This window comes from Hesperophylax consimilis, chromosome 22 (genome assembly GCF_061612785.1).
Source record: "Hesperophylax consimilis isolate HC1 chromosome 22, BYU_Hcon_1.0, whole genome shotgun sequence".
Taxonomy (NCBI): Eukaryota; Metazoa; Arthropoda; class Insecta; order Trichoptera; family Limnephilidae; genus Hesperophylax; species Hesperophylax consimilis.
In genome coordinates, this window is record NC_142857.1 from 5,811,149 (window position 1) to 5,835,834 (window position 24,686).

The 24,686-nt window shown below is 34.0% G+C and overlaps 2 protein-coding genes across 3 annotated transcripts in view; both read right to left on the reverse strand.

Annotated features, from left to right (window-relative positions):
• Nucleotides 1-3,056: 3,056 nt before the first annotated feature.
• Nucleotides 3,057-6,185, reverse strand: okr (DNA repair and recombination protein RAD54-like okr). The gene has a single exon (XM_089645290.1). It carries the CDS (start codon nt 5,991-5,993, stop codon nt 3,681-3,683), a length of 2,313 nt encoding a protein of 770 aa, XP_089501416.1. The 5' UTR covers nt 5,994-6,185; the 3' UTR covers nt 3,057-3,680.
• Nucleotides 6,186-15,206: 9,021 nt separating this feature from the next.
• LOC149412748 (cholesterol transporter ABCA5-like) overlaps nt 15,207-24,686 on the reverse strand; it is a 175,568-nt gene continuing 166,088 nt past the window's right edge. For both annotated transcript variants that reach the window (XM_089645563.1, XM_089645562.1), the window contains exons 32-33: nt 23,791-23,978; nt 15,207-17,892 (exon numbers count right to left, since the gene is read on the reverse strand). In XM_089645563.1, coding sequence (XP_089501689.1) covers nt 17,777-17,892; nt 23,791-23,978 — 304 coding nt within the window. In that variant the 3' untranslated portion in view covers nt 15,207-17,776. The remainder of the gene's footprint in view (nt 17,893-23,790; nt 23,979-24,686) is intronic.

A 24,686-nucleotide genomic window follows, 5' to 3' on the forward strand; every position in this document is an offset into this window, starting at 1 on the left:
CATTTCTTGAAGTGCAACTCTCTGGGAAAAATGCTTTCAGTATAACTCTGGCGCTAGATTTAAAAAGTGAGAGTGACTTTAAAATTTTAGCAAGTAAAAAATATGTGACAATTTCCTTTGAAGTTCCTGTGAATTTAATTTGATCCTGACGAGGTTTTATGACAGGCTAATCCCTAGTTATGTAAAGTACATACAAGAATTTCATTTGATATTCGACTTTGGACTCAATTCAATTTATTGGAGTCTGCTTTTGGGAATTATATTTTCTGTGGTTGTTAAAAATGTAAATAAGGGAACCAAAGTTAAATTGACTTCAGTTACTAGGCACGCAGGTATTCCATGCATAAAGAAAACTGTTGAATTGTTATGAATTTTAAATCGTTGTCAGTAATTTGCTTTATGGCAATGTTGCCAAAGATATGTAAAAATGCCCCAATTTAATTGCAAAGTCGAAACCGACATTTGGATTATGAAAGAAATAAACTTTGGCATAAGTAGGATTTAGGAGCTCTACACAATTTACTCCAATAGGGTGTGTGATAGATACCAGGCTCTGGGCAGTAGAAATGAAAAGACAAAATAAACTTATTTTTATAAAGAAGTTAAATTGGGAAAAGAGGGTAATTTGAATGAGAACTGTTTTAAAACGCACTTGAAGTGAAATGCTATGTTATTATGAATTAGGATTAGAAATATTTTATGTTTACAATAAGGAACTTATTCCACTGGGATATGCAAGTGTCTGATACTCCTCAACTCAACTTATCGCGCACGGTCCGTACACATTGCTACTGAAATTAAAAGACCCACATCGCCACCATAACTGCTTTCATAACCTCACTCAAAACCAAACAATTGCTGCAGCTGTCTTTTTTACATCCTGACCTTCTTACTTGATTGTTTTGTTCCTAGCAATGATTTTCAAAAATGTCTGACACAAGTGGCGCCATGTTTAAAGTCTCCACGACGTGAGTGAGAACGACCTCGCCAGACTTGTCGCGGGAGATTGGCAAGTTTAAATGTCAGCAATGTGATACAAACCTCCGTGCAAATGTATGGCGGTACATTCTTGAATCGTCTAGTGTCGCATACATACTTGTGTATCCCTGTGGAAGGAGGGACTAATTTTTATGACTTGTTTGTTTGGACTAGCCGATTAAGTCGATTTTTATCTATAAAGGATTTGATAGATAGAGTTTAGTAATGAACTTAATTGAAATATTTATACAAGGTTCCCGGGGGTAAAGTGCACTAACTTCGGGAGGTAATTCAACGTGATTGTACAAGTAAAAGATAATAACTTTTTCGAAATTTCAACATTTTAACATTCTGGACTGTCGAATCTAAGAGCTGTTTAAAGTTTCGTTTCTGGATGTTTACTGTTTTTGAGATCAAGAAATAGTGTTTTGCACTAACCCTCGTTTATTTAATTGGAGAAATATATTATCAAAAGCAGTAAAAATGCAGAAATGAAATTTTAAAAAGCTCTACTGCAAAACTACAAATTTGAACATACGATATTGTTCTTCGGGACAATATCGTATGTTGATCAAATATATATACATGATCAAATATATATGATCAAATATATGATACAAATCTTGAATTGTTTGTATGGAAAAGAAAATATTTTTCTATGGAAAAATATTTTTGTGCAGGAATGAAAACAATGGAATTTCTAAAAAAGTCATTTATCTTTTTTACTTCTACTATCACGAAGAATTACCTTCTGCGGTTAGCGCACTTTACCACCAGCCGAACACCCTGTATATTGAAATGACTTATTATTATAATTTATTTTAAAAATATCCTCATAATAATTAATGAATTAACCCATTGGCATTCGAATTGTTTGGCTAAAAAATTGTCCTTCACATCCGAATTAATTTTGTACCAAAAGTTTTAAGTGCAGTGGTGTACTAAATCTTACATAACTTTTAAACTAAACATGCAAACGAAACAATCTTTTTTAATTTACCTGTGCATTGAATCAAGGTATGTAAAAAATGTATGCATTGTTTAAAAAAAAAATAATAATATGATTAAAAGAGGATATGAAAAATTTTTTTTTTCAAAAACCAATTTTTTTTCTTCATTTTTTATAATTGGATTAAGAAAAGTTGTACATTAATCATACTTATTACCATAATATATATTTTTTGCCATTTGGGCTCTTGTTAGCCGCCCACCATGCGTTTTACGAACAAGCTTGTGAATTCCCGAACCACACGCCATTTTGAAAAAAATCAATGAAGCTGAAATTTAACAAAATTTCAATTGTAAATACCAGGAAAAAATTGTATCAACGGAGTCCTGCTAATTATTACGAAATAAATGCTTAATTATCTACAGAGCGATTGGCATTTAAAATTTTAAACACAGATGTCAATAATGTATCCCTTTTTCGTTTTTAAGCCGACAGACATCAGACCCGCCGGGACGGCGTCGTTTGATTTTAAGACACATCGCCGTACACACGCCGGGACGGCGTCGTTTGAGGCCAATGGGTTAATTCAATCGTATCGAAATTTCTGATAATGTTTTTTTAGGAATTTCATTTTGGTGTGTGTGTTTTTAAGTGTTTATTTCATTGTTAGTTCATAGTTTGTTCATTTACAAGTGAACTGACCGTGGAAATACTTCAAAAGCTTTATGAAGACTGACTTTGTATACCAAAAGACAATGGGAAAAGTGCAATTTTTGTTGTTTGTTTTTGTTTGTAAAATAAAATGTACGAGGTACTTGTTTATGTGAAGATTGAATCTAATGTAAAAAAAAAATTGTAGTTGGCAAAACATTGTTGTGACATGTATATTTATGAAATCTCAATTTTGATTAATTTAGAATCAATTGCCGTTTTTTTTCTTAATTGTTTTATGTTTGTAAAGTTGGTGATAGTGAGTTAGTCTGTGAACAAAAATAATGTTTTGATCTGTGTTATTAAAATAAATGCAAATAATGATATTATGTAAACCTTTTTGTTTATTAAATAAAATCAAATAATGTTTTGAAAATAATTTTAATATAAATTTCTCTTACACAGGTTATAACAAAATCCATTTTGTAAAAAACTATAATTTCTTCTATTTTCACACAAAACTCTTGATTGGTAAATAAGAATCAAGAAAATATCAGTGAAAAAAAAAAAAATAATAATAATTCCCGAATATAATTAAACAAAAATTTTTGTAAAATAAAAAGTAAAAAGATGTGACAGTAGTAGGTAGTAGTAGCTTTTTTAAAGGCATATAAAATTCTGGTAAAGTTTTTTGACATAATTGAAGATGTAAAATTGTTAGATTGAAAGTTGAGTATTGGCGTACCGTTGATAGTTCTGTTGTAACCTTTCCCTCTTTCTCATAAACAATGCATGTAACAGAAAGAGAGATTAAGGTTAAACGCAACGTTCGTTATAATCTACGCATTATATAGAATCCTCAATACAATATTGTATTTGTATGCCTTTCTTGAAAGAATTGAGTTTTTTATAGGCACAAAACTATTTAGTCATATTCATATTACATATGTACTGGCGCAACCAGATAATTCATCTTAATATTTAAAAGCATAACTTGCAAAAAGTTATAAAATAATTAAATTAACGCCATCTATGAACGCGTAGATTATAACCAATGTTGCGTTTAACCTTAAAACAGAGCTCATAGCAGCAAGACAACAATTTACTTATAATCTTCATCTTCCGAGTCATCTTTTTCGCTGTAATCTTCGTCTTCTTCAATTTCCTTAAATTTACATTTATTCTCCTTATCCTCCGATTCTTCTTCTTCTTTCTTCTCCGCCACCACCTTGGCAGAGCGGTGATGGAATACAAAGGAAATAGACTTGGCCAAATCCCAACATTGCTTCAACACCAAGTCGGCTAGACTCTTCTTATCGGCGCAGTGGTACCAATTTGACAAATCAGAAGTACAATCAGACATTTCCGGCGGCAGAGTAACTTGTATATTATTCACACAACGCTTACATTTAAATTTGCAATGAGTATCTGACAAAGTATTCTCTTCCAAACGAAACAGATCCCGTAAGTCTTCAGATGTGAAATGTCGCATCGATTCCTCATTCTGGTCAACTACAGTATCACTTAACGCCTTCTTGTGCGCTTGCCTTTGAAATATTTTTTCTTCAATCGTTCCCGTAGCGAGGAGTCTATAGATGTAGCAAGGTTTCTTCTGGCCATCTCGCCAGACCCTCGCCATGGCTTGGTCATCGTTGGCAGGGTTCCAATCAGGGTCAAACATAACCAATCTGTTAGCTCCGATTAAATTAAGTCCGCACCCACCGGCTTTCGAACTCAACATGAAGATCCATTCGGTAGAGTCAGGTTTGTTAAAACTCTCCACCACTTTAGCTCGCTTCTTTATAGACATGGATCCATCGAGACGGACATACTGATACGATCGCTTCCTGCATAACTTCTCGAATAGATCTAACGTCTGCGTGTAGTTTGAAACAAGTACTATTTTGTCATCGGTGTTTGTTTTGAGATTCGCTAAAATACAATCGAGAATGAGAAGTTTACCGGATAGTTCTGGTAACACATCTTTTGTATTGTAATTGGACGGTAGCAACTTGTGAGCATTTTCAAAGCCTTCCGATCTTTCTAAAATCTTTTCGTATACAAGGTCGGGATGATTGCATAGTTTCTTGAGTGTTGTGATACTCGCCAGCGTGCTGAGTGTAGACTTGCCGTCAGTTTTTCCCGTGACTGTTCTTCTGATAGCCTCGCAATTAATGAAGTTCTTATATAATTGGCGTTGTAAATCACTCAGTTTCACACAGAGTACTTGTTCGAACTTGACAGGAAGATATTTAGTGAGAAGGCTGCTGGTACGGCGGATCATACATCTATTGACTAGAGTTGTTAGTATAGTTAAGCATTCCTGGGCTTTCTCTCTTTCCTGCGGGGAAGCTAGGGAATCCTGCCCTTTGAGAATTGGATTCTCAAACTTCTTTCTGAATTCTTGCGCTGTTCCTAATATTCCCTGATTCACAAAATGAACAAGGCTGAAGTACTCCAGCAGGTCATTTTGGATGGGGGTTCCAGATATAAGTATTCTCCTCTTAGAATTGAGCCCCATTAAGGCTTGGTACGTTTGGTTCTCGCTATTCTTCAATCTGTGCCCTTCGTCACACAGCACCAAGCCGACTTCGGACGAATGCAGTATTTTGGCATACAATCTAAATGTTTCGTAAGAGATGATCAACACCGGAGTGGCTACTCTCGAAGATGAGTAAGTATTCATAAAGTTTTTAAGTTTTAATTCTATTTCTGCCTTGGATCCTCCGTCCATTGGTAGAGCGTTCACCCTCTGACCGAGCCATTTGTGGATTTCATTAAACCAATTCTTTACTAAGCTACTGGGACATACAATGATAGCTTTGACGATGGTGGGTTTGCAGTCCGGGCTCTGTCGAAGCAGAGTCCACAGAAGTGTGATGCACTGCAATGTTTTACCCAGTCCCATTTCATCTGCCATAATACAACCAAAAGCATCAGGAATCTGCTGACCTGTCACGCAATCGTACATAAACTTTACACCGTCTCTTTGATGAGGTCGAAGAACATTTCCTAGCACTGGGTCCACCACTACAGCGACCTGTATTTTATCTGGATCCATTTTTATTTTCTCATGTTCCGGAATGAACTCCGGTCTGAATAACACCAAAGCATTCGGTTCGTCGGCATCGTGCATGGACCTCCGCACAGATGACTTCTTCAAACCCAAGCTTTTGGTGCTGAACGAAGAGACATAGTTCGGAATCGGCACTTGAAACTTTTTGCTGAGAATTTGTCGAATGAGGGCTTCATGGTCGGAGCCTGGTAGATTAACGGACACCTTTTGCGATAAACTAATTTCTTTGTGCGTTTCACGTGTCGTGCGCCTTCGTTTCGCCGCTTGTATGAGCGGGCTTTTAAATACCAGTTCATCATTACTTCGAAAAGTTTGACTTGGCGCGGAGCTTCGTCTCATTTTGGTACAAAACTTAAAAAATAACAACAAAACAAAATCGTTGGTGTGGAAGTGTTTGTATGTCACATCTCAAAAAACAAATACAAGTTCAAACAATATCGCAACCTGTCACAACCCATCAAAACATTTCAAAAATATCACTGACATTTCTCTTCGAGTATATTTTGAAAGTTTGACATGGTTTGAGACATAAATAAGTTTGACCATAAACAAACCACTCAGTTTTGACACATAAATAAATCTTATACTCCATTCACACAGAGCAATTTTAGTTGATCAAGTCGGAGTTGAATGACACTTGAAAGCTTAATCGACAAGTATGAACAGCCTTTCAACAGAGTTGATCAAGTTTTTAGTTGAAGGACGAAAATTGAAAGCCAGTCTCCTTTTGTTGTTCAAGTACTTGTTGACTCATCGTTCGATTTTCCCACCGAATCGAAACGTGTGAACATATGTTTCAAGTCGATTGCAATTTTAAGTTTCCTGCGGTCGAAAGTAGACGTTAGACGTCTCTACTACTCAGTAGTAAAGACGTCTAAATAAATAAATCACTCGCGTAAATAAATAACTCGATTTATTTACGCGTACCTAGTTCCTACCATCGTGGCATCTACTTGAATGAAAAAATGTATCAAGTGGTCGGATGATACGATGTTTAAATTTATGGATCTGTACCAAAGCCATCTTTATCTTTGGGATCGGAAGCAAGAAGTTTGCAAAAATAAGAATACCCGTGACACTGCAATCAATAATATGATTTTTGAAATGTTACTGTAACTTAGTAGTTGTTATTATTAAATAACATGTCTATGAATGTTTTAAAAAATAATTATTTTTTATATTCTTAACAAATTTTAGGGCATCAACTATTGTAACGAACACTTCTTTTATAAACAATGATATCTTATTTTTTGGAACACAGTGCGTATAAGCCAGATTTGAAAAATAATCTCCCGTTGCGAGGTATCTTAGCATAATTTGAAACATTGTGCTGAAAAACTGTGTCCTGTTTTTGGATTTTTTCTTGAATCTTAGACAACAGTGCATCAAATTGTTCTTACGAAATTCTCTAACCTTAATTCTCTAATCTTCTAACGCCTTATAATTATATCCTAATAATCGATTTTTTAGCCCACATACGATGTTTTTTGTGCTTTTTTATATTCTAAAGTTCGTTCCGTAAAAGGTCCGAAATCATAGGGACGCACGCAGCGATAACTTCACTTGACGCCATCTTGATTAACAAAATCGGGTCGAGTTAAATTGAAACGTCTTAACGACATCTTGTTCAATTTTTGTCTTCAATAAAAGTTGTTCAACTAAAATCGCTCTCTCAGAACGGGGCATTAGAAAATGTCACGAATGTCTATGGTTTTATTAATCACATTATATTTATTATTGTTTTTTTTTTATTAAAGTAGGAACTTACAAAATGTACTCACAAGCCAATTTCATTAGATTAAAATAATTAAAAAAATACATGTTTTGCGGTGCGCGGGAATTGAAAAAAATTAACGCTGTCGTCGATAGTGGGGCATTCGGTAAATTACACTTTTAGGCACAGATTATGAAATTACACCTCGTTCCAACAATTACTATGAGAAACAACTATTTGCTTGTACAAAATAGGTGCTTAGTTTGTTTAAGTAATTTGTGCGAATTTAGATTAAAAAAAATAATAAAGATAAAACCAACCGGTTTCGATTCAACTTGAACCTTCATCAGGGTTATATAAAAACATATGAAATTAATTATAGTGTATTTAAAGACAAACTAGAAAAGAATAGGGGAGGTAGGTAAGAGAGGGGGTAAAAACAGGTGTAGAGAAGGGGAATATGTTTCCCTCTCTCTTACCTGCACATTAAGAGAAAGAGATTTTTATTAGGTTCAGGTGAGTGGTATATCTATGGTTCAGGTAGAATCAAAACATGTTGGTTTTATATATTAAAAATATGTATGATAAAGCTGTAGTAATTATTTTATTATTGTAGAAAGCAATCACTTTGTGGTTTGACATATTTAATAAAACCCTGAATAATTTGTACCCTGAAGATGCTTGAGTAAAGCGAAAACGGTCGGTTCTAAAAATTATTAAAAACTCGTGGTTTTAAAACAAAAAGTATTTTATCGTATTAAGTAATTATTATATTCTAATTATTATAAAATAAAGAATTATTATTAAACATCTCCGTTCCATTATTTGTGCAGCTGTCCAGTTCCAGTTAATGGTGGCTGACAGATTTGGGTAATCTGCCTCTCCAAGTCTAGCCCTCTTCGTACACTCGTATCCTTAAAGATATCAACTATCTGTTGCCAGTATGACGAGCTCTTCCCTACTGGGCTTATTGGCTGGAGGGGAAATGACCCATCATCTCGGAATATTGATGATGAAAATCAGGGTTGATCGATGCTAGGAATAGGGAGGATGCAAAGGTAATTTTTCTCCTAGTTTCCACAGCGATTATTTCAAGAGTAATTTTTTCAGTCGGATAATGATTTCATTGAGGAAGCTTACCTATTCTTTTCTGCCACCTTCCATCAGCAATACAGACTAATTTTTTTTTAAATCACCCTCCCCGAAGAGGGGTGTACGAAATTCCCACCGTCAAACTTATACACAATATCTCTATAATTAATCGTACAATTTCATTAAATTTTTTTTACATGAACACAATACTAGGTCCACAAAAAATTAAGGAATGCTTATACCAAAATATAACAATAAATATGGACAGCGAACCCTGGAATACAACATGTTACCAAGCAATATAAAAAATGGCGAATCACCTAAGAGATTCAGATATATGCTGAAAACATGGCTACTAAGCAGAGATACTCTGTATTAGAAATACTATTGTAATGATATTATGTAGATATATGTTGTATTGTAATTGAACATGAACATCCTGTTGACAAACTACTCAATTGAGGTTTAATGCGATTGTACTTTGAAGAACAATAAAAAAAATTGTAATTCTTAAGAAAATACAAACGATTTTTTTCCACTATTCAAAGCCAAAATATTAAAAAAAAAAGTTTTTGATTAATATTAGCACAAATTGCGTTGTCTGCTAGTGTTTCGTGGGGGTTTTCATAACATTCTTCTTGTCTTCTCTTTTTGTTTTTGTGTCATTTTATTTGTTTCAGTCTAACACATCCGGATAGCCATGCCGTATAGCCCGTACCACAGATGCGAAGGAGTGAGACAGTTATACTGTTATGCGTACTTTCCGCCAGTTATACACTGCATTTGTTTCTCGGAATTCATAACGATGGGCTTCGGTTACATTCCGCGCCAGACCGTCAGTCTGCATCAAATTGGAAACAAGCAACTCAAAATGAACTATATATTAAAATTTATACAAATGCAAGCAGTGGTTTCTGTATACCGTCCTTCGGAACATGCGGAATATTTGGATGGTTAGTATGGGGAAGGTTAAGAGGGTCTGTTTTATCAAAACCTCCTCGACCACAAGGACGGGACACTGACTAAATTCGGAGGTTGCTTTGAATGAGTGTTCCGGCCTTGTGATCTAGGAGGTTTTGGTTTTATGCGGTTCCATGATAACTCAATACAATGACAATTGAACACACCTTTAAAAAGTGATACAAGCGATGAAAAAAAAACATATATACCTGACCTACGTAATCTAGTTTTTACACTTTTCATGACACTTTTTAAAGGTGTGTTGAATTGTTATTTTGACTAGTTATCCGGTCACCGTTTTATGCATACTGCATTGTTGATTGAATCCATTCTATGCATTAAGGAGCCAGAGAGATATGGAATGGTCCAAATGATGGAAGTCTTAATTTTTATTACTTCACCCTCTGGTTCTGTTAATAATTTTGTTGTGTAGCTGTGGATCCACAGCGCGGGGCCGCCGGATCCCCTTCATCCCCCCCCCGCAATAATATTTTGTCACTGCTATTTCTAAGTTTCATCGAAATGAAGGTAGCTATCATTCCCATCTGCAATTTGAAAGTAGGAAAGGAAAACAATAAAATTCATTATGCAGCAAATCATATAAAATTTTATTTATAAACAAAACAATTTATTCTTCTCTTATAATTCAAAAGACACAACTTTTTGCATCACACAACTATTAGTTAGTAATTTAACAATATCTTCATGCTAATGCTGTACTTTATCCAATTTGTTGGAATTCATTATTCATTTTATCTTACCGTTGAAGTGAAACTAGAACCAAAGCGAAGACTGTTGGATTGTTCCAACTCTCAACAATTGATAACCTTAAAATTGTCCATCAGCAAGCACCATTTTGAATTTCTGACATTTGAACAGTCCCCGTTAAACGGTCCGTGACAGCTTTTGATCAAATTATGATTAGCTGACAAGCTTAACAACATGACTGCTATGTTTGGGAGTTGATTACAATTTTATGAAAAACCAAAGTGGACCGAGAATCGATCTTTAACGGGGATTGTATAAATATTAAAAAACAGAATGGCACCGCGTCGATTTAATGGTCAACAAAAAAATTGTGTTTGAACATGCCAACTTACACATTTAAAAAATGTTATATTCCATGTAATTAATTATGTTTTCTTTTTCATCGGTCAATCAATTTTACTTCTAGTTTCCTTGAACTTGCCTCTTCGATAAATAATACACATTTTTGTGATTATACGTGTACATGTAACTTGACACAAAACATTTTTCAAAATTCTTTTTCGGCAAATCTTTTTTTAACACAGTACAACAATATTGACAACACAATGCTGAAAAATTATAATACGTTTTTACCGTTCTGCAATATTAATAATGAATCCAATCAGTGTACAGAAAAAGAATATTATTAGTTTTAATTTCAAAATGTAGTTACATAGTTTGAAAGTTCTAACCATTTATTTATTTATTTATGTCAGGGCTAATGCTCATAAAGGCACCTTCAAGTCATGTAATATTTATGTATTGAGATCTATTTAATACTTTATACCGTAGGGTAAACCATAATAATAAAAATCTTTGAAAATAATTCTAAAATGTGATGAATTTTGATGTAGAGTTAGTCCAATTAAATCTTGATGCTTTTAGAGTCAGTGTTAGAGATTAGTTGTAACAAGCGCTTCGAGACGCGCGCCCGGGGAGCGCTGTGGATATGCGCCGGGCGTACGTCCGTCCTGTTCGCTTCCTATATCTTGTTATCAATGAGTTGTGTACAAAATTGCACAGGGTACGAAGGGAGCACTTCCGGCGAGCGCCAGGCACCTGCTATAATTCGTTGCATAGAGCCCGCGGCGCTTGTTATAACTAGTCGCTTAGAGTCACCATTCAGAGTGGTAAATACTATCAGTATCGCCCTTTTAAAGATGACAATTTACAACTTAGTTTTTATAGTTATTCAAAAAGTTTTGCCATTTTATTTTTTTAAATTTAAATTTCACAAGAATCTTCTTTTTTAGTAGTGTGTTTTTTGTTATCGGTTTCTTGAAAAAGACAACAATTTTGGACACCAAGACCTATTGAGTCAGTTCTACCTTCAAAACATCATATTGGTATTTTTCAGTTCGCAAATAGTTGAACTCTACCGTAAGATTTGTTTCAAGAAAGATACCCCATCGACACATAATAGTTAATAATTACAATTACTTTCACAATATATTTCATAATGCAGAATCAAAGTTATTCACAAACATATTTCTCTGTTAATTCTTCAACGCCATTTTACAAAATGGTCGCATAATAATATTAATTATTGACGAGAAATGAATAAAAAAAATCTTTTTTACTTTTAATGTAAACCGCCCCTGGTTACATTTAATTACGTATACTAAAAGGTAACTCATGTAAAATATTCTAGAGAGTTTATTAATATAATAGCAGATTTGGTGTTAATTTTTTTTTTCTAAAAATATAACAGGTTTGTAGGTACTGTAATAATTTAATGTAAAAGTAATGGATCATCATTTAATAAGGTGTGTCATAGCATTTAATTTTCAAAGTATTATAAATATTTTGTTTTTTTTTTTAAATTTATTTTAATATAATGATAATTGTCAAATAAGTGAATACTTTATTTAATTTATTTTTCCATTTTAGGACATTAGAAAGAATACATTTTAATTCAATTTTTAATTTACATTTTATCAAATGGTACAATCTAATTCACACATTTCATCGCTTTTTTAAACCAAGTCCGTTCGCGTCTACATTAATGTCTGTTGGTTATATTTTGCTTCCATTTTAGTTAATAATAATTTATCAAATCAATAGTATAATAATTATTGGTCTATTCCAATATTCCTAAACATAGGCACTGATTAAATAAAGGGTGCGGCCTAATAAGCCAGCCCACTTGTTTTGCCTAAACTTTTTATAACAGCTGGCTAGAAGGAATAATATAAAGAAAAAAGCTGGTTCAAAGTATAGGATAAACTAAGTACAGCTGGTTAAAAGGATCGTTGAAGTACAGCTGGTTAAATAGTATAGGGTAAACGAATTACAGCTGATAGAAAGGTGTAGTAAACAAAGTGTAGTTAGTTCATATAGTTACCTTTAGCCTGAGAACTCATTCACTGCCAGCTTTTTGGTTACCATTAAAAGTAAATTGGATTGGTCCGCCCATGGGAGCGATTGCTACTGAACGAGTTAAAGGGGAATTAAAAAATGTACTGCTGGTTAAAAGCTACAGGGTAGACGAAGTACTGTTGGTTCAAAGGTACAGGGTAAACAAACTACAGCTGCCTCAAAGGTCAAAGCTAGTGCAAACAAAGTAAAGCTGCTTAAAGGGACGGTAAACTAGTACAGTTGGTTAAAAATCATAGCGACCAGGGTAGACAAAGTACAACTGGTTCAAAGGTACAGGGTAAACAAACTACATACAGCTGGCTCGAAGGCACTAATCAAATGAGACAACTTATAAGGCCTCACCCTTTAGTTAGAGGGACAAAGTATCCCTTCATTGAAAACAGAAAAGGCAAAATAACTTGTAGGCCAATATTAACTGACATCATTAGTTACTGGCAAGTATTTTACCATTTGACAAACTAATTAATAGTTTGTGGCAAGAAAATTTGACAGGAGCATATTTAAAAAGGTCAATTAAGTAATGTTAAATGAAGTTTAATTTGATTTGACAACAAATAAAACCTTTGAAGCTTGAATATTCAAGGTTCTAGAGTTCTTGTGGATCAGAAATATAATGTTACAAATAACGAGATATAAGCACTAGGAACTATGACTTATTACTTATTTAGTCGTATCAATATATCTCCTTCTCACTTGAGTTTTAGAGGCTAGAGTTTAATTTTGTTACATAAAATCACAACTGCACAGTACATTGTTGATATTTCGATGAGTTGTGTAATACAGATTAATTTAATAAATATTATTGTGAAAGTTGAATGATTATTTTGTTTATTTCTCCATTGATAAACTGGTAAATAGAAGTTGACTAGAAGATGTATATAATTTGGAAGTAAAATTTCATTCCTACGTGTATTATGTTTTCAGAACAGAAGCCAGAAAAATATATATGTAATATTGTACAGGGAATAATGCTTGTTCCAAAAATTATATCCATAAAAACAGAATTAATATTACTAATTTTCTTAATTTTATTCACATCGTTCATATGGGTAATACTAAATACATTAATTCTTAAAAAAATTATAATATTACAAAAGGAAACAATTGATTACATTAAAAGATCACTCATCAATAAAATTATGAATTTGAATTAAAAAATACGTACAAGATTTCAATATGTCTCATTCGTTATTGCCACCAAATTCTTATTTATTTGTCATAGGACATAATGCATTAATAATAAATAAACATTAACTAATTGCACTAGAATGTTTTAACCTAGTTATGTACAAAATTTGTAAACGATACTGCTAAATTATTATCATTATGCTTAAGTAGTTATGTACTGTCGTGGCAAAAGGTTATATTGTATATTCTTGTGTAGTTGATATAATTTTACAGGAGAGCAAAAATAACATTCAAAACTGTTCAACTATATCGCCGATAAGTGCCAATAATTTTTTTTTGACATTTGAACATTCTCCGATTTTCGGTGTTGTTTCAGCTTTTGAACAAATCTTGATCAGCTGTTCACAAATTGTCAAAAAAAGAAAAAATTACCGTTTAAATTTTAAATGATAAAAATGTCAAAAATTCGCTGTTCAACGATTTGATGGACACCAAATCAATGTGTAAGTCACCACAAACTAAGAATTTTTGATTGAATTTATGGAGCTATTTTGCAAATAAGTTATTTTTTTGATTTGGGTTGTAACTGATAAAAATATTATTGTTGTGTTATGGAAAAATGGCAGAATATTTAACATCATCAATTTATGACCAAGATTGCAAAAAGCTATATTTCCCACTTCTGATTTATAACATTTTTCACATGGTATGCAGTGGTATCTTTTCATAACTTGTAGAATGTACTAGCTTGAATCCTTTTGTCACATTATAGAATATTGTAAAAAACATTATTTTACACAATTATGTAAAATGATTGTTCCAAAAATTATTAATTTAGATTTGAATCAAGGGCGCTTTGTATCTTTGACGCATCTATAACCCTTTGTCATGACATTACCCAACAGTTATAATGTCACCTTTTGGTAAAGAAATCACGCTACTTATGTTAAAAAGCGTCAAAATCCTAAAACACAACATGAGCAGGAAATGTGTTCGCCATTTTCATACTTTCAAAGGTACTTTACATTAAAATACTAATCTTAGGTTACACAGCTTTTCCCACGTGATCACAGGGTGCCCATAAAACACCTTCATCCTTCCCTTCTCCCAGCAATAACTAACTTCTAGCAATACATATCATAGTTAAATATTTCTCCTTCCCTACCGTTAGGTACCTAATACCGTTCCGTTAATTAATATTTCATTTGGTAAATGTACAGAAAATAGGGACAGACTTAATCAGAACAAAAGCATTTTGTGTCACTTAGATAATGAAAAGTACATATTCCAGTTTCTGGAAATGAAAAATAATACATTTTAGTAGCTATTTTGTTAAAAAACAGATAATTTGACATCTTTTCTTCGTGCAAGTTTCGACATAACAATATTAAAATAGTTTATGTTGATAATTTTTAAAAAATGAATTATTTCTTATTGAAACCCAAACTAAGGTCCTAAGAACATTTTAAGGATCACCGGACACTATTTTGGGTTAAATAAAAGAAAAAAAAAATAACCAAAACTATCGCATCAATAAAAATGGCCGCCAAGTGAACAATCGATTTTAATTTCAAAGAAATAACTTTTTACGATTTCCAGAAACTGAAATACTTACTTTTCTATATTATCTAACTACAAACATTATTTTTTAATAATAATGTGTTTATTAAGCCTGACCCTATTTGGTGTTCCCTTCATTTATATTGAGAATGATATATTAGAAAAAAATCAACATTTTTAAACACAATTCTTATAAATTTCATGACAACAACAACATGTCTGGCAATTTTGTTAAAATTAAAGCATGGCGGGTATGTACTTAAACTCAATAACAATTTATTATGTAAGGTTAGGATAGTTTTGGATTGCACAAAAAAGTATCTCTATGTTAGCTGCATTACATAGAAACTCGGCTCAAAAGTTGTATTTAACATATTATACATGAAACTAATAGTACTAGTTTCATACTACGTACTACAAAAGTACTACAAAAATCTAAGTACTACAAAAATCATGCCACACATAACATTACAGCTTAATTCTGCAGGCAATGACGTTGTTAGTGTAGATTTTATTGATACAAAAAATAGATGGATTTAAAAAATAGTTAATTAGTTTGTTAGTTCCTCCTTTGGCCACCTGCAAAATATATAAGCCATGTCAAAGTTGTAGGTTATTGTATGATTTATCCCCAACAGTGAGACAATGTTGCCAGCTTTCAAGATTGACAAAAAATTAACACATTGAGAAAGGCTTATTTAACAAACGAAAAAATATTCCATTATCACTTTGCATTTTCATGGTACGACTAAACGTTCGGCCAAATTCCAACTCCAAACGTCTGCCATGACAATGAACGTTTGAAGTTGGAAGTTGGAGGGTCGGCCGCAGTATGGTGGTAGCCACTACGCAATCGGCCAACCAACCGACTCCGAACTTAGTTCGCTAAGTGCAGCCATACCATCAGTTAACATTTTTTTCTATTACAATTTCTATTGTTATAATATATCTTTTCTAAACATTTACAACAAGTTAGTATCTCCAACATTCCCTAGATGTCGCCAGCTATTTTAACGTTAAGGAGAATTTAATTCTCAGGTACATACAACAATGGGCAATTCTTTTCTAAATTTTAATAATTTCAAACTTAAAAACACTTCAATCTCATAATTAGGCCTATCGACTATTTCATGTTTCTCGTCCAACTTTTTCCATACAAAACTTATCATTCCCGTATTTATATAATTAATTTACTATACAGAGTTGGCTTTTGGGCATTTTCAAGTAAATTTGTATCCTTACAAGTCGGCAATTGAAGCATAATTAACTTGACTGCATTTGTGATTTTAGATATCAATATTTTAATTTTATATTGAAAAAACATAAAGTATTCCACTTGCATATATTTCAGTGGAGAACTTTGAAGTATATTTTCTCTTAGTTTTGTCATTGTACTGTATTAATTAAAACGTCAAATTAAACTGAAAAAAATTATACATATTTCAAGTTCTGAGGATAAAATCTATCAAAGCATAAGCCTTGGCGTTTTCAGAAGTTTTCCCTTCTAAAAAATATGTCTGCCAATAGAATACTTTATAATATGTCAACAAATGGATGATATAATTATCATTGATTGAATTTTATAAAATGGTCAAAATTTTTTTGTTTAAAGTTATTGGAATATTGGTAAATATATACGACATTTAACATTTTGCAAATGTTTCCACGTAAATCATAAGAAACCAATTATTAATAAATACAATTTATTATGCATATAACACAGTACAGACTAGAATTGTCATTTTGTAAAAATTACCTTCATTTACTTTCACACTTTCTTTTACTAGCGCAAATTTTTAATGCCCTTTGTCAAATCAAAAACGATAACACAAAATGAAATAAGCAAAAAATTGCCATAATAATATTATTTATATTATAATAATTTTATATTTCTATTCTTTTACTTATGAAAAAAATATGCATAGGAATGCATAATGCTTTGCTTAAAAGTAAAAATAAATAATCCAATACAATAAACAATCAATAAATCCACCAATCAATCAATCAATCAACCAATCAATAAATAAATCAAGTATTCCACCAATCAATCAATCAACCAATTAATTCACCTTTCAATCAAACAACGAATTAATCCACCAATCAATCAAACAGCCAACAAATCCAAAATTCAATCTATTACTGAAGCCACCAATCAATCAACTAACCCACCAATCAATCAATTGAACCTCCAATCAATCAAAACAATAAAATAATCCACCAATTTATCAGTTAATCGACCAATCAATTAATCCAGCAATCAATTAATCAACCAATTAATTCACCATTCAACAATCAACCAATCAATCAATTAATCCAACAATCAACCAAATCAATCAACGAAGTCACCAATCAATCAATCAACCAATAAATCAATTGCAAATCAAAAAAGTATTTTATGAATGTTTCTTCAATTGATCTAGGTAAATTTTCTAATAAATATTGCGATAGTACCATTTACAAAATTGTTTACATAATATTTACATAAGTTGAGATCACGATTCTAACTATGAGGAGAAGAAACCACCGGTGTATCTGATGGCCTTCAGTGTTCGGGGAGTTCGTTCTCCGGAACCTCGTCGTACTGCGCAAACTTCAGGAATACTTGCTCTAACGTTGTTTGGCTGAAGCTGTACTCCACAATGTGTAGACTTTCCTTAGCTGGAATTAGTAAAAAATGTGAATAAATTACACATAGTTTTTTTTTTAACATTATTTCTGGCTTTCACCCTTCAAGGGTGTTCTTGGCCATCATTTAAAATTATTGAGAAATGAAAGGTGAATTTAAATATTAATTTTATTTAAATGGGCAAATTTCAAAATTATAATGAAAATTGGAGTCGAGTTCAGACTTAGAAGAGATGAGATGTTGAATGGAGGGGAGGCAATTTTAGATAAGGCTTGATAGAAGAGAGGATATTTGTTTAGAGAGGGACAACCAAAAAATATGTGATCTAAAGTTCCCACTTCTAGACCACAGAATGTACAATCTGAGGAGTCAACGACGTGAATTTTAAAAAGATGGGAAGGAATGGAACAATGTCCGATCCTCATTCGAATGAGTGAAGAAATTTCTTTTTTGGAAAAATGAGGGAATTGCTGAAACCACGGTTTTGATGGAATAGTCCTTTGTATTGAGGCATAGCAGGCTCCCTTGGATTGACTAGCAATGTGCCAATACTCAGACCAAACATTGCGGGATCTATCTTTGATGATGGAAAAAATGTCAGATAGGGGAATGTGGTTTACGAGGGTAACAACAGGGTTGGACGCTCCTTGTTTTGCCAAGGCATCCGCAATATCATTACCCATGATACCAACATGTCCAGGAATCCAAATCAGAGTTACAGTTTTACCAGAGCTTTGAATGGAGGCTATCATCTCTCGAATAAGGCATACAAAGTGATCATCAGGATGAAGAAGAGGACTGGATTTAAGTTTTTGGAGGGAACTGAGAGAGTCAGAGAGAACAAGGGAATGTTCGAAATTATTTTTGATTATATATTTGAGAGATTCTATTATTGCAATGCACTCGGCTGAAAATATTGAAAATTGATTTGAAATTGAATGAAATATTCTGTCATTAGAATTATTGTGGTAAACGTTAATACCTATACCACAGTTAGGAGAGTCGGGAGATTTGGATCCATCAGTAAATAAAAGAGAAAAGTTGGGCCATTTAGATGAAATAATGTCATTGAACATATTATTGACAGTTCGGGCCGGGAGATTGGAATGACTTTTAAGGATTCCGATCCCTTCTATTATTGTTGGGGATAAGGTGACGTGACTATATTTTAATTTGTATAAGGGAAGTAGATCATTTTGGATGATGTGAAGCTCTGAGAGAGACTTAAAATTTTTACAGATGTCAGGAAGAGGTTTAGTTGAAGCTCTGATTGTAGATGAATGGGTTGAGTCAATGAACAACGAGACGCTGGGGATAACCTGATGACATTTAGAATTTAAACATTTAAGAACAAATTTGTCAGCAAATAGTTGACGCCTTAAATAAAGAGGAGGATCAGAACATTCTACTTGAAGGGAATTGATGGGTGACGATTGCATCGCTCCAGTTATAATTCGCAAAGATTTATATTGAATTTTGTCTAATTTATCAAGTACATTTTTTGAGGCAGTACTAAAAAGTGGGCAGGCATAGTCAAGATGGCTTCGAATAAGTACGTTGTAAAGCAACTTAATGCAAGTAGGGTGAGCACCCCACCAAACGCCAGATAATGATCTGATGATATTTAAATTTTTTTCGCATTTAGTAACTAAATTATTAATATGGGAAGACCATTTAAGTTTCCTATCAAATGTTACTCCCAAAAATTTTACTTCAGAAGCGTTGGGGATTGGAGAATTTTTAAATAAAATTTGAACGGGGGGGTTTTTATGGCGGTTTGAGAAGGTGACACACTGAGTCTTTTGGATTGAAAGTTCAAGACCATTTAACGTGAGCCATGTGCAAAGGGCATTCATGGCTTCGTTAAGATATTTGACGGCGAGAGGGATGATTTTGAATGATAAGAAGAAAGCTATGTCATCTGCGAACTCAATAACTTTTACTTGTGGGGGAATAGCGACATGCATATCATATGTGTATATATTATACAGTAAGGGGACAATACATCGCCTTGTGGTAAACCCTTCCAAACAGACCTACTTTGAGGAAAAATATCTGGAAGTTCAATGAAAATTTTTCTATCTAGAAATAGATTAATAATAGATTGGACAAACATGGGGGGAAGGCCAAGGCCTAGAAGTTTTTTTTTCAAGATTGGGATGGAAACATTGTCAAAGGCGCCTTCTATATCTATAAAGACGGCAGGACAAACTTCCTGTTTAGAAATTGATAAATTAATATCAGTACTGATGATGGCAAGGTTATCTTGAGTGGATTTTTTTTTACCTAAATCCAAATTGAGATGGAGAGAGAAGCTGTTTACTCTCGACAAAAAATTCTAATCGGTTTTTAATTAATTTTTCATAAAGTTTACTGAGGGTGGATGAAAGAGCGATTGGCCTGTAGTTGGATCCAGAATTTGGTGATTTGTTTGTTTTTAAAATAGGGATGATTATTTGACAACTCCAGTCATCAGGCATTATACCAGTCTGGAAGATTTTGTTTAAGATGCTTAAGAAGTGGTTTAGAACATTATCATTACTATTTTTGATTATGCTGTAAGGTATACCATCTCTGCCTGGAGATGAGTCCTTGACTATTGATAAACAATTTTTTAGCTCAATTAAGGTGAATGGAGAGTCTAGCCAATGATTAGAAATAGGAGTATTATAGATTGGCGTTATTCCATCTAAGTTAGGTACAGAAGGGGGGGCAATTTTGTCCAAGAATTCATCTATCCATTTAGAATGAGACGCTCGAGGAGATGGTGAACTGAAGGAGGATCGAAATCTTCGGATCATAGACCAAACTTCCGAAATTGGAGTGTTCGGAGATACTGAACTGCAGAAGTTGTACCACCCAGATCTTTTTTTTGACCTCAATACCCTTTTGGCATTGGATTCAGCGTTTTTGTGTATAAGATAGTTCTCCATAGTCATATTGTAACGATAGGAAAGAGATTTAGCTTTCCGAATTCTTACTACTTTGGAACATTCCTCATCCCACCAGGGAGTTGGAGGGAGTTTTTTGAGAGATTTAGTTTTAGGGGGAGGATTTGATTTATTTATTGCAGTTATGAGCATTGATTTGAAGTTATTATAATCATCTTTGACGGAAAATATATCGGTGGCGGGTGAATTTAATAGGAACTTGTCCATATGAGAGTTCAATTCATCCCATTTGGTGTGTTTCGTTTTAATTTTTGTCGAAATATGAGACTTGTCTGATTGAAAAGAAGTTTGATAAGTAATGGTGATCGGAAAATGATCACTGGAGCAAGGGTCGGGGGACACCACCCACGAGGAGAGAGAAGCCAGACTAGTAGAACATATCGATAGATCCACTGCACTGGGGTTTGTGCTGGGGCGTGAGATCCTAGTAGGAGATCCGTCATTCAAAAGGAAAAGGTTGGATTGATCTAGGAAATCCATCACACTTCGACCATCTCGGTCGGAGAAAGCAGAACCCCAGACGGGGGAATGGGCATTAAAATCGCCTAATATAAAGAAAGGAGGGCTTAGTTGACTTACAATTTGCAACCAAATTTGTTTATTGAAGTGGGCTGTTGGGGGAAGATAGACTGAAATAAAGGATGTGTCCTTTATTTTAGCTGCAACCATTTGGAAGTCAGCATTGGGGGGTTTGATATTATTTATTGGGGAAAATGATATGGATTTCTTAATAAAAAGGGCAGCACCGCCGCCCGAACCTTCCGGGCGGTCGTCGCGGAGACAGGAATACCCTCCCACATTAAAGTGGGTGGATGGAGTAAACCAAGTCTCCGAGATAGCAGCCAAAGAAATAAAGTTGGAATTTAATAGGTTAAGGAGATCAGATTTGTTAGAAATAGCACTTCGGCTATTCCACTGAAGTATTTTGAAATCTTGAAGAGTCATTTTGAATAAATGATTTTAATGTGGAAATAATAGTAGCAGCGTTGGACGGTAGATTAGTTTGAGAAGAAATAAGGTCAATTAGAAGCATAATGAGAGTTTGGATAAATGAAGAATTGTCTTGGGAGAGTTTTTCAGAAAGTTTTAGAGAGTTCATTGAGGACGGATTATAATTATTTGCACACCCATTTGTGGCATTTGAAAGAGATGAACCATTGGGATTTAAGAGCAGTGAGTTGTGTTGTTGCTGATCGTATCCAGGAGCCGGTTTAGAGATAGCGTTTTTGTATGTGAATTAAGTTGAACGAGAAGAAGTTGTTGTAGAAGAGGGAAGAGGGTTGGATGAGGAGTTGCTGGATAAAGCCTCAGCAAATGATTTTTTGACAGGCGGGAATAGTTTAGAAGCCTGCAGAAAAGACAAGTTCTGAGAGGCCATAGAAATTTTAATATTTTTTTGGCGAGATTGTTCTGGGCAAGAAGTGTTGATAGCTGTATGTGAGCCTGAGCAGTTAAAACATTTGGGTGAGGAGGAAGAAGGACATTGGTCAGGTGCGTGGTTTTCTCCACATTTAAAACATCTGGGTTGAGATCTGCATGCAGCTTTGGTATGACCAAAACGGCAGCAATTGAAACATTGAGTGGTGGGATAAGTATACATTTCAACTGGTAATGAGTTGAAGAATAAATATATATGGGAGGGAAGAGATTGACCTTCAAAGGTGATAACTACAGATTGGGAGGGCTTCCAGGAAATTATACCCTCAGAGGAGTCCTTGTAATTTAGCCTCCTGGCTTTTATGGGATTGCCAATGTGTTGGGGGGTCGAAAGTGAAGACAGAATTTCTTCGATGGACAGATCGGTCGAGATACCTCTGACCAGGCCCATGCGAGTGACATTGAAAGTAGGGATATATGCCTTAAACTTTGAATTAGATGAAATGAAGATATTTTTGATGAAACTGTTGGCAGCTGGCCCTGAGAGGAATTCGACGGAGATTCGGAAGCGACCCTCGGCTTTTACACCTCCAGGTTTGATTGAAAGATTCTTGCTATTTGATAGGAATTTGCCAAATTCAAGAGGGTGGATGGTTTTTCCTTGCTCAGTTTTTTGGGCGTATGCTATGAATGAGCCACGGGAATGAGGAGAATAAAAGTTTGTTGGAGGAAGTTGAGAAAGTGCTGGTGGGGACAGTGAAGTTGAAGGCGAGTCAAGTTTTATTGGGGAAGAAGGAGTAAATTTCCTTTTTTTGGTAGAAGTCAAAATGACAGAATCACTGTCAGAAATTTCTACATTTTCCCCGTCTGGGGGGTCCGGAGAGGGATCTGGGGGCTTTGTAGGGGGTCCAGGAGGGAAATCTTCCTCCATTATTCACAACAGTAAACAACTACAATAATAGTATGGAAAATGACAGAAGTAAAAAAAGTTTATAAATATCTGGAAATCAGCAGCGAAAAGTGACTCCTGGAAGACAGAAGGGAGAAGAAACCTCAAGGCACAACACACTACACTTTTTTTTTTGCCAGAAAACAAAAAAGAATGGTAAAAATTTAATTTTAGATACAGCAAAACAAAACAACTGATGACAGCCAAATGTTATTGTTGCAATCCTCATTACACATAGTTAAAATAGGAATTTTTATAATATACCTTGTGGAGGTCAAAATAGGAATTGTTATAATATACCTCGCGGAGGTCAAAATAGGAATTGTTATAATATACCTCGCGGAGGTCAAAATAGGAATTGTTATAATATACCTCGCGGAGGTCAAAATAGGAATTGTTATAATATACCTCGCGGAGGTCAAAATAGGAATTGTTATAATATACCTCGCGGAGATCAAAATAAGAATTGTTATAATATCAATATACTTTGTGGATGTCAAATGTATCATTATACAACTAAAAACCCAAACAAGCTGAGTTAAAACAAAATTATCCCTATAAAAAGTCTTGTTTGTTTTGTGACCATTTTGTTAAAATGTAAGCCTTTAATTCCAGAAGCGATTCTAAAAGGTAAATTAGAATATTATACTCACATGCTTCCAGTTTAGCGAAACACCTGGCCAGCGAGCTGACTCCGTGTTGCGGTACGCTGAACACCAGCCTGTCAGCAAAGCTTTCCTCCAGTCGTGCGTCCGGGAACAGTTCGCGTACAAACTGCCGCGCTGCTGCCACCCCGCCGCTCGTGTCCAGCACTGTGCTCTCTTCCGCTTCTGATGGTACTCTGCAAGTACAATGAAATACAAGTAATTCAAAATAGAGCCGTACGTAATATATTTAATCTGCCATGGGATACACATGTCAAAGATATATTCTCACAGACACAAATACTTCCTTTTACAGTCCTGCCAAAGTATAACATCACAACTGCCATTCTACAAATAATTCAACACTCCTCACACACCAACACTAAACCAGTATTTAATTCTGACATACACCAGCACAAAACACAATCACAAAATCAAATACATTTATCGTCATCTACTTACACGACCAAATTTGGAATTAACTCCTTACAATACATTGCACATAAACAATATAACGCATTACCTAGTAATTTAAAACTTCTGGCAACGAACAAAAAAACATTGGCAAAAGCTCTTAAAAGCTATTTCCTTAGCAGTTTCATTAATGACTAACACAATTTTTCTCTGGAACTCCATAACATCTGCGTTTATTGATTTTAATGTATTTTATTTATTTGTCTAGTCCTTAATCTAATGTTGTCTTTCCAGAAATGAGTTTTATAAACTCACTGGGAATAATACATTATTACTTTGTTATCATTTTGTCATGTATTATCTTGTAATAAAAAAAAATAAAAAAAAATATTTGGTTTGCCTTTGAATGTTCTCCGATTTTGATTTGAAACATTTTTGAATGTTTTCTGATTTTGATTTGGAATATTTTTGAATTTTTTCTGAATTTGATA

Excerpts from the sequence above, each read along its gene's own strand:
- okr (XM_089645290.1), bottom strand. The coding sequence starts at position 5,993 with ATGAGACGAAGCTCCGCGCCAAGTCAAACTTTTCGAAGTAATGATGAA.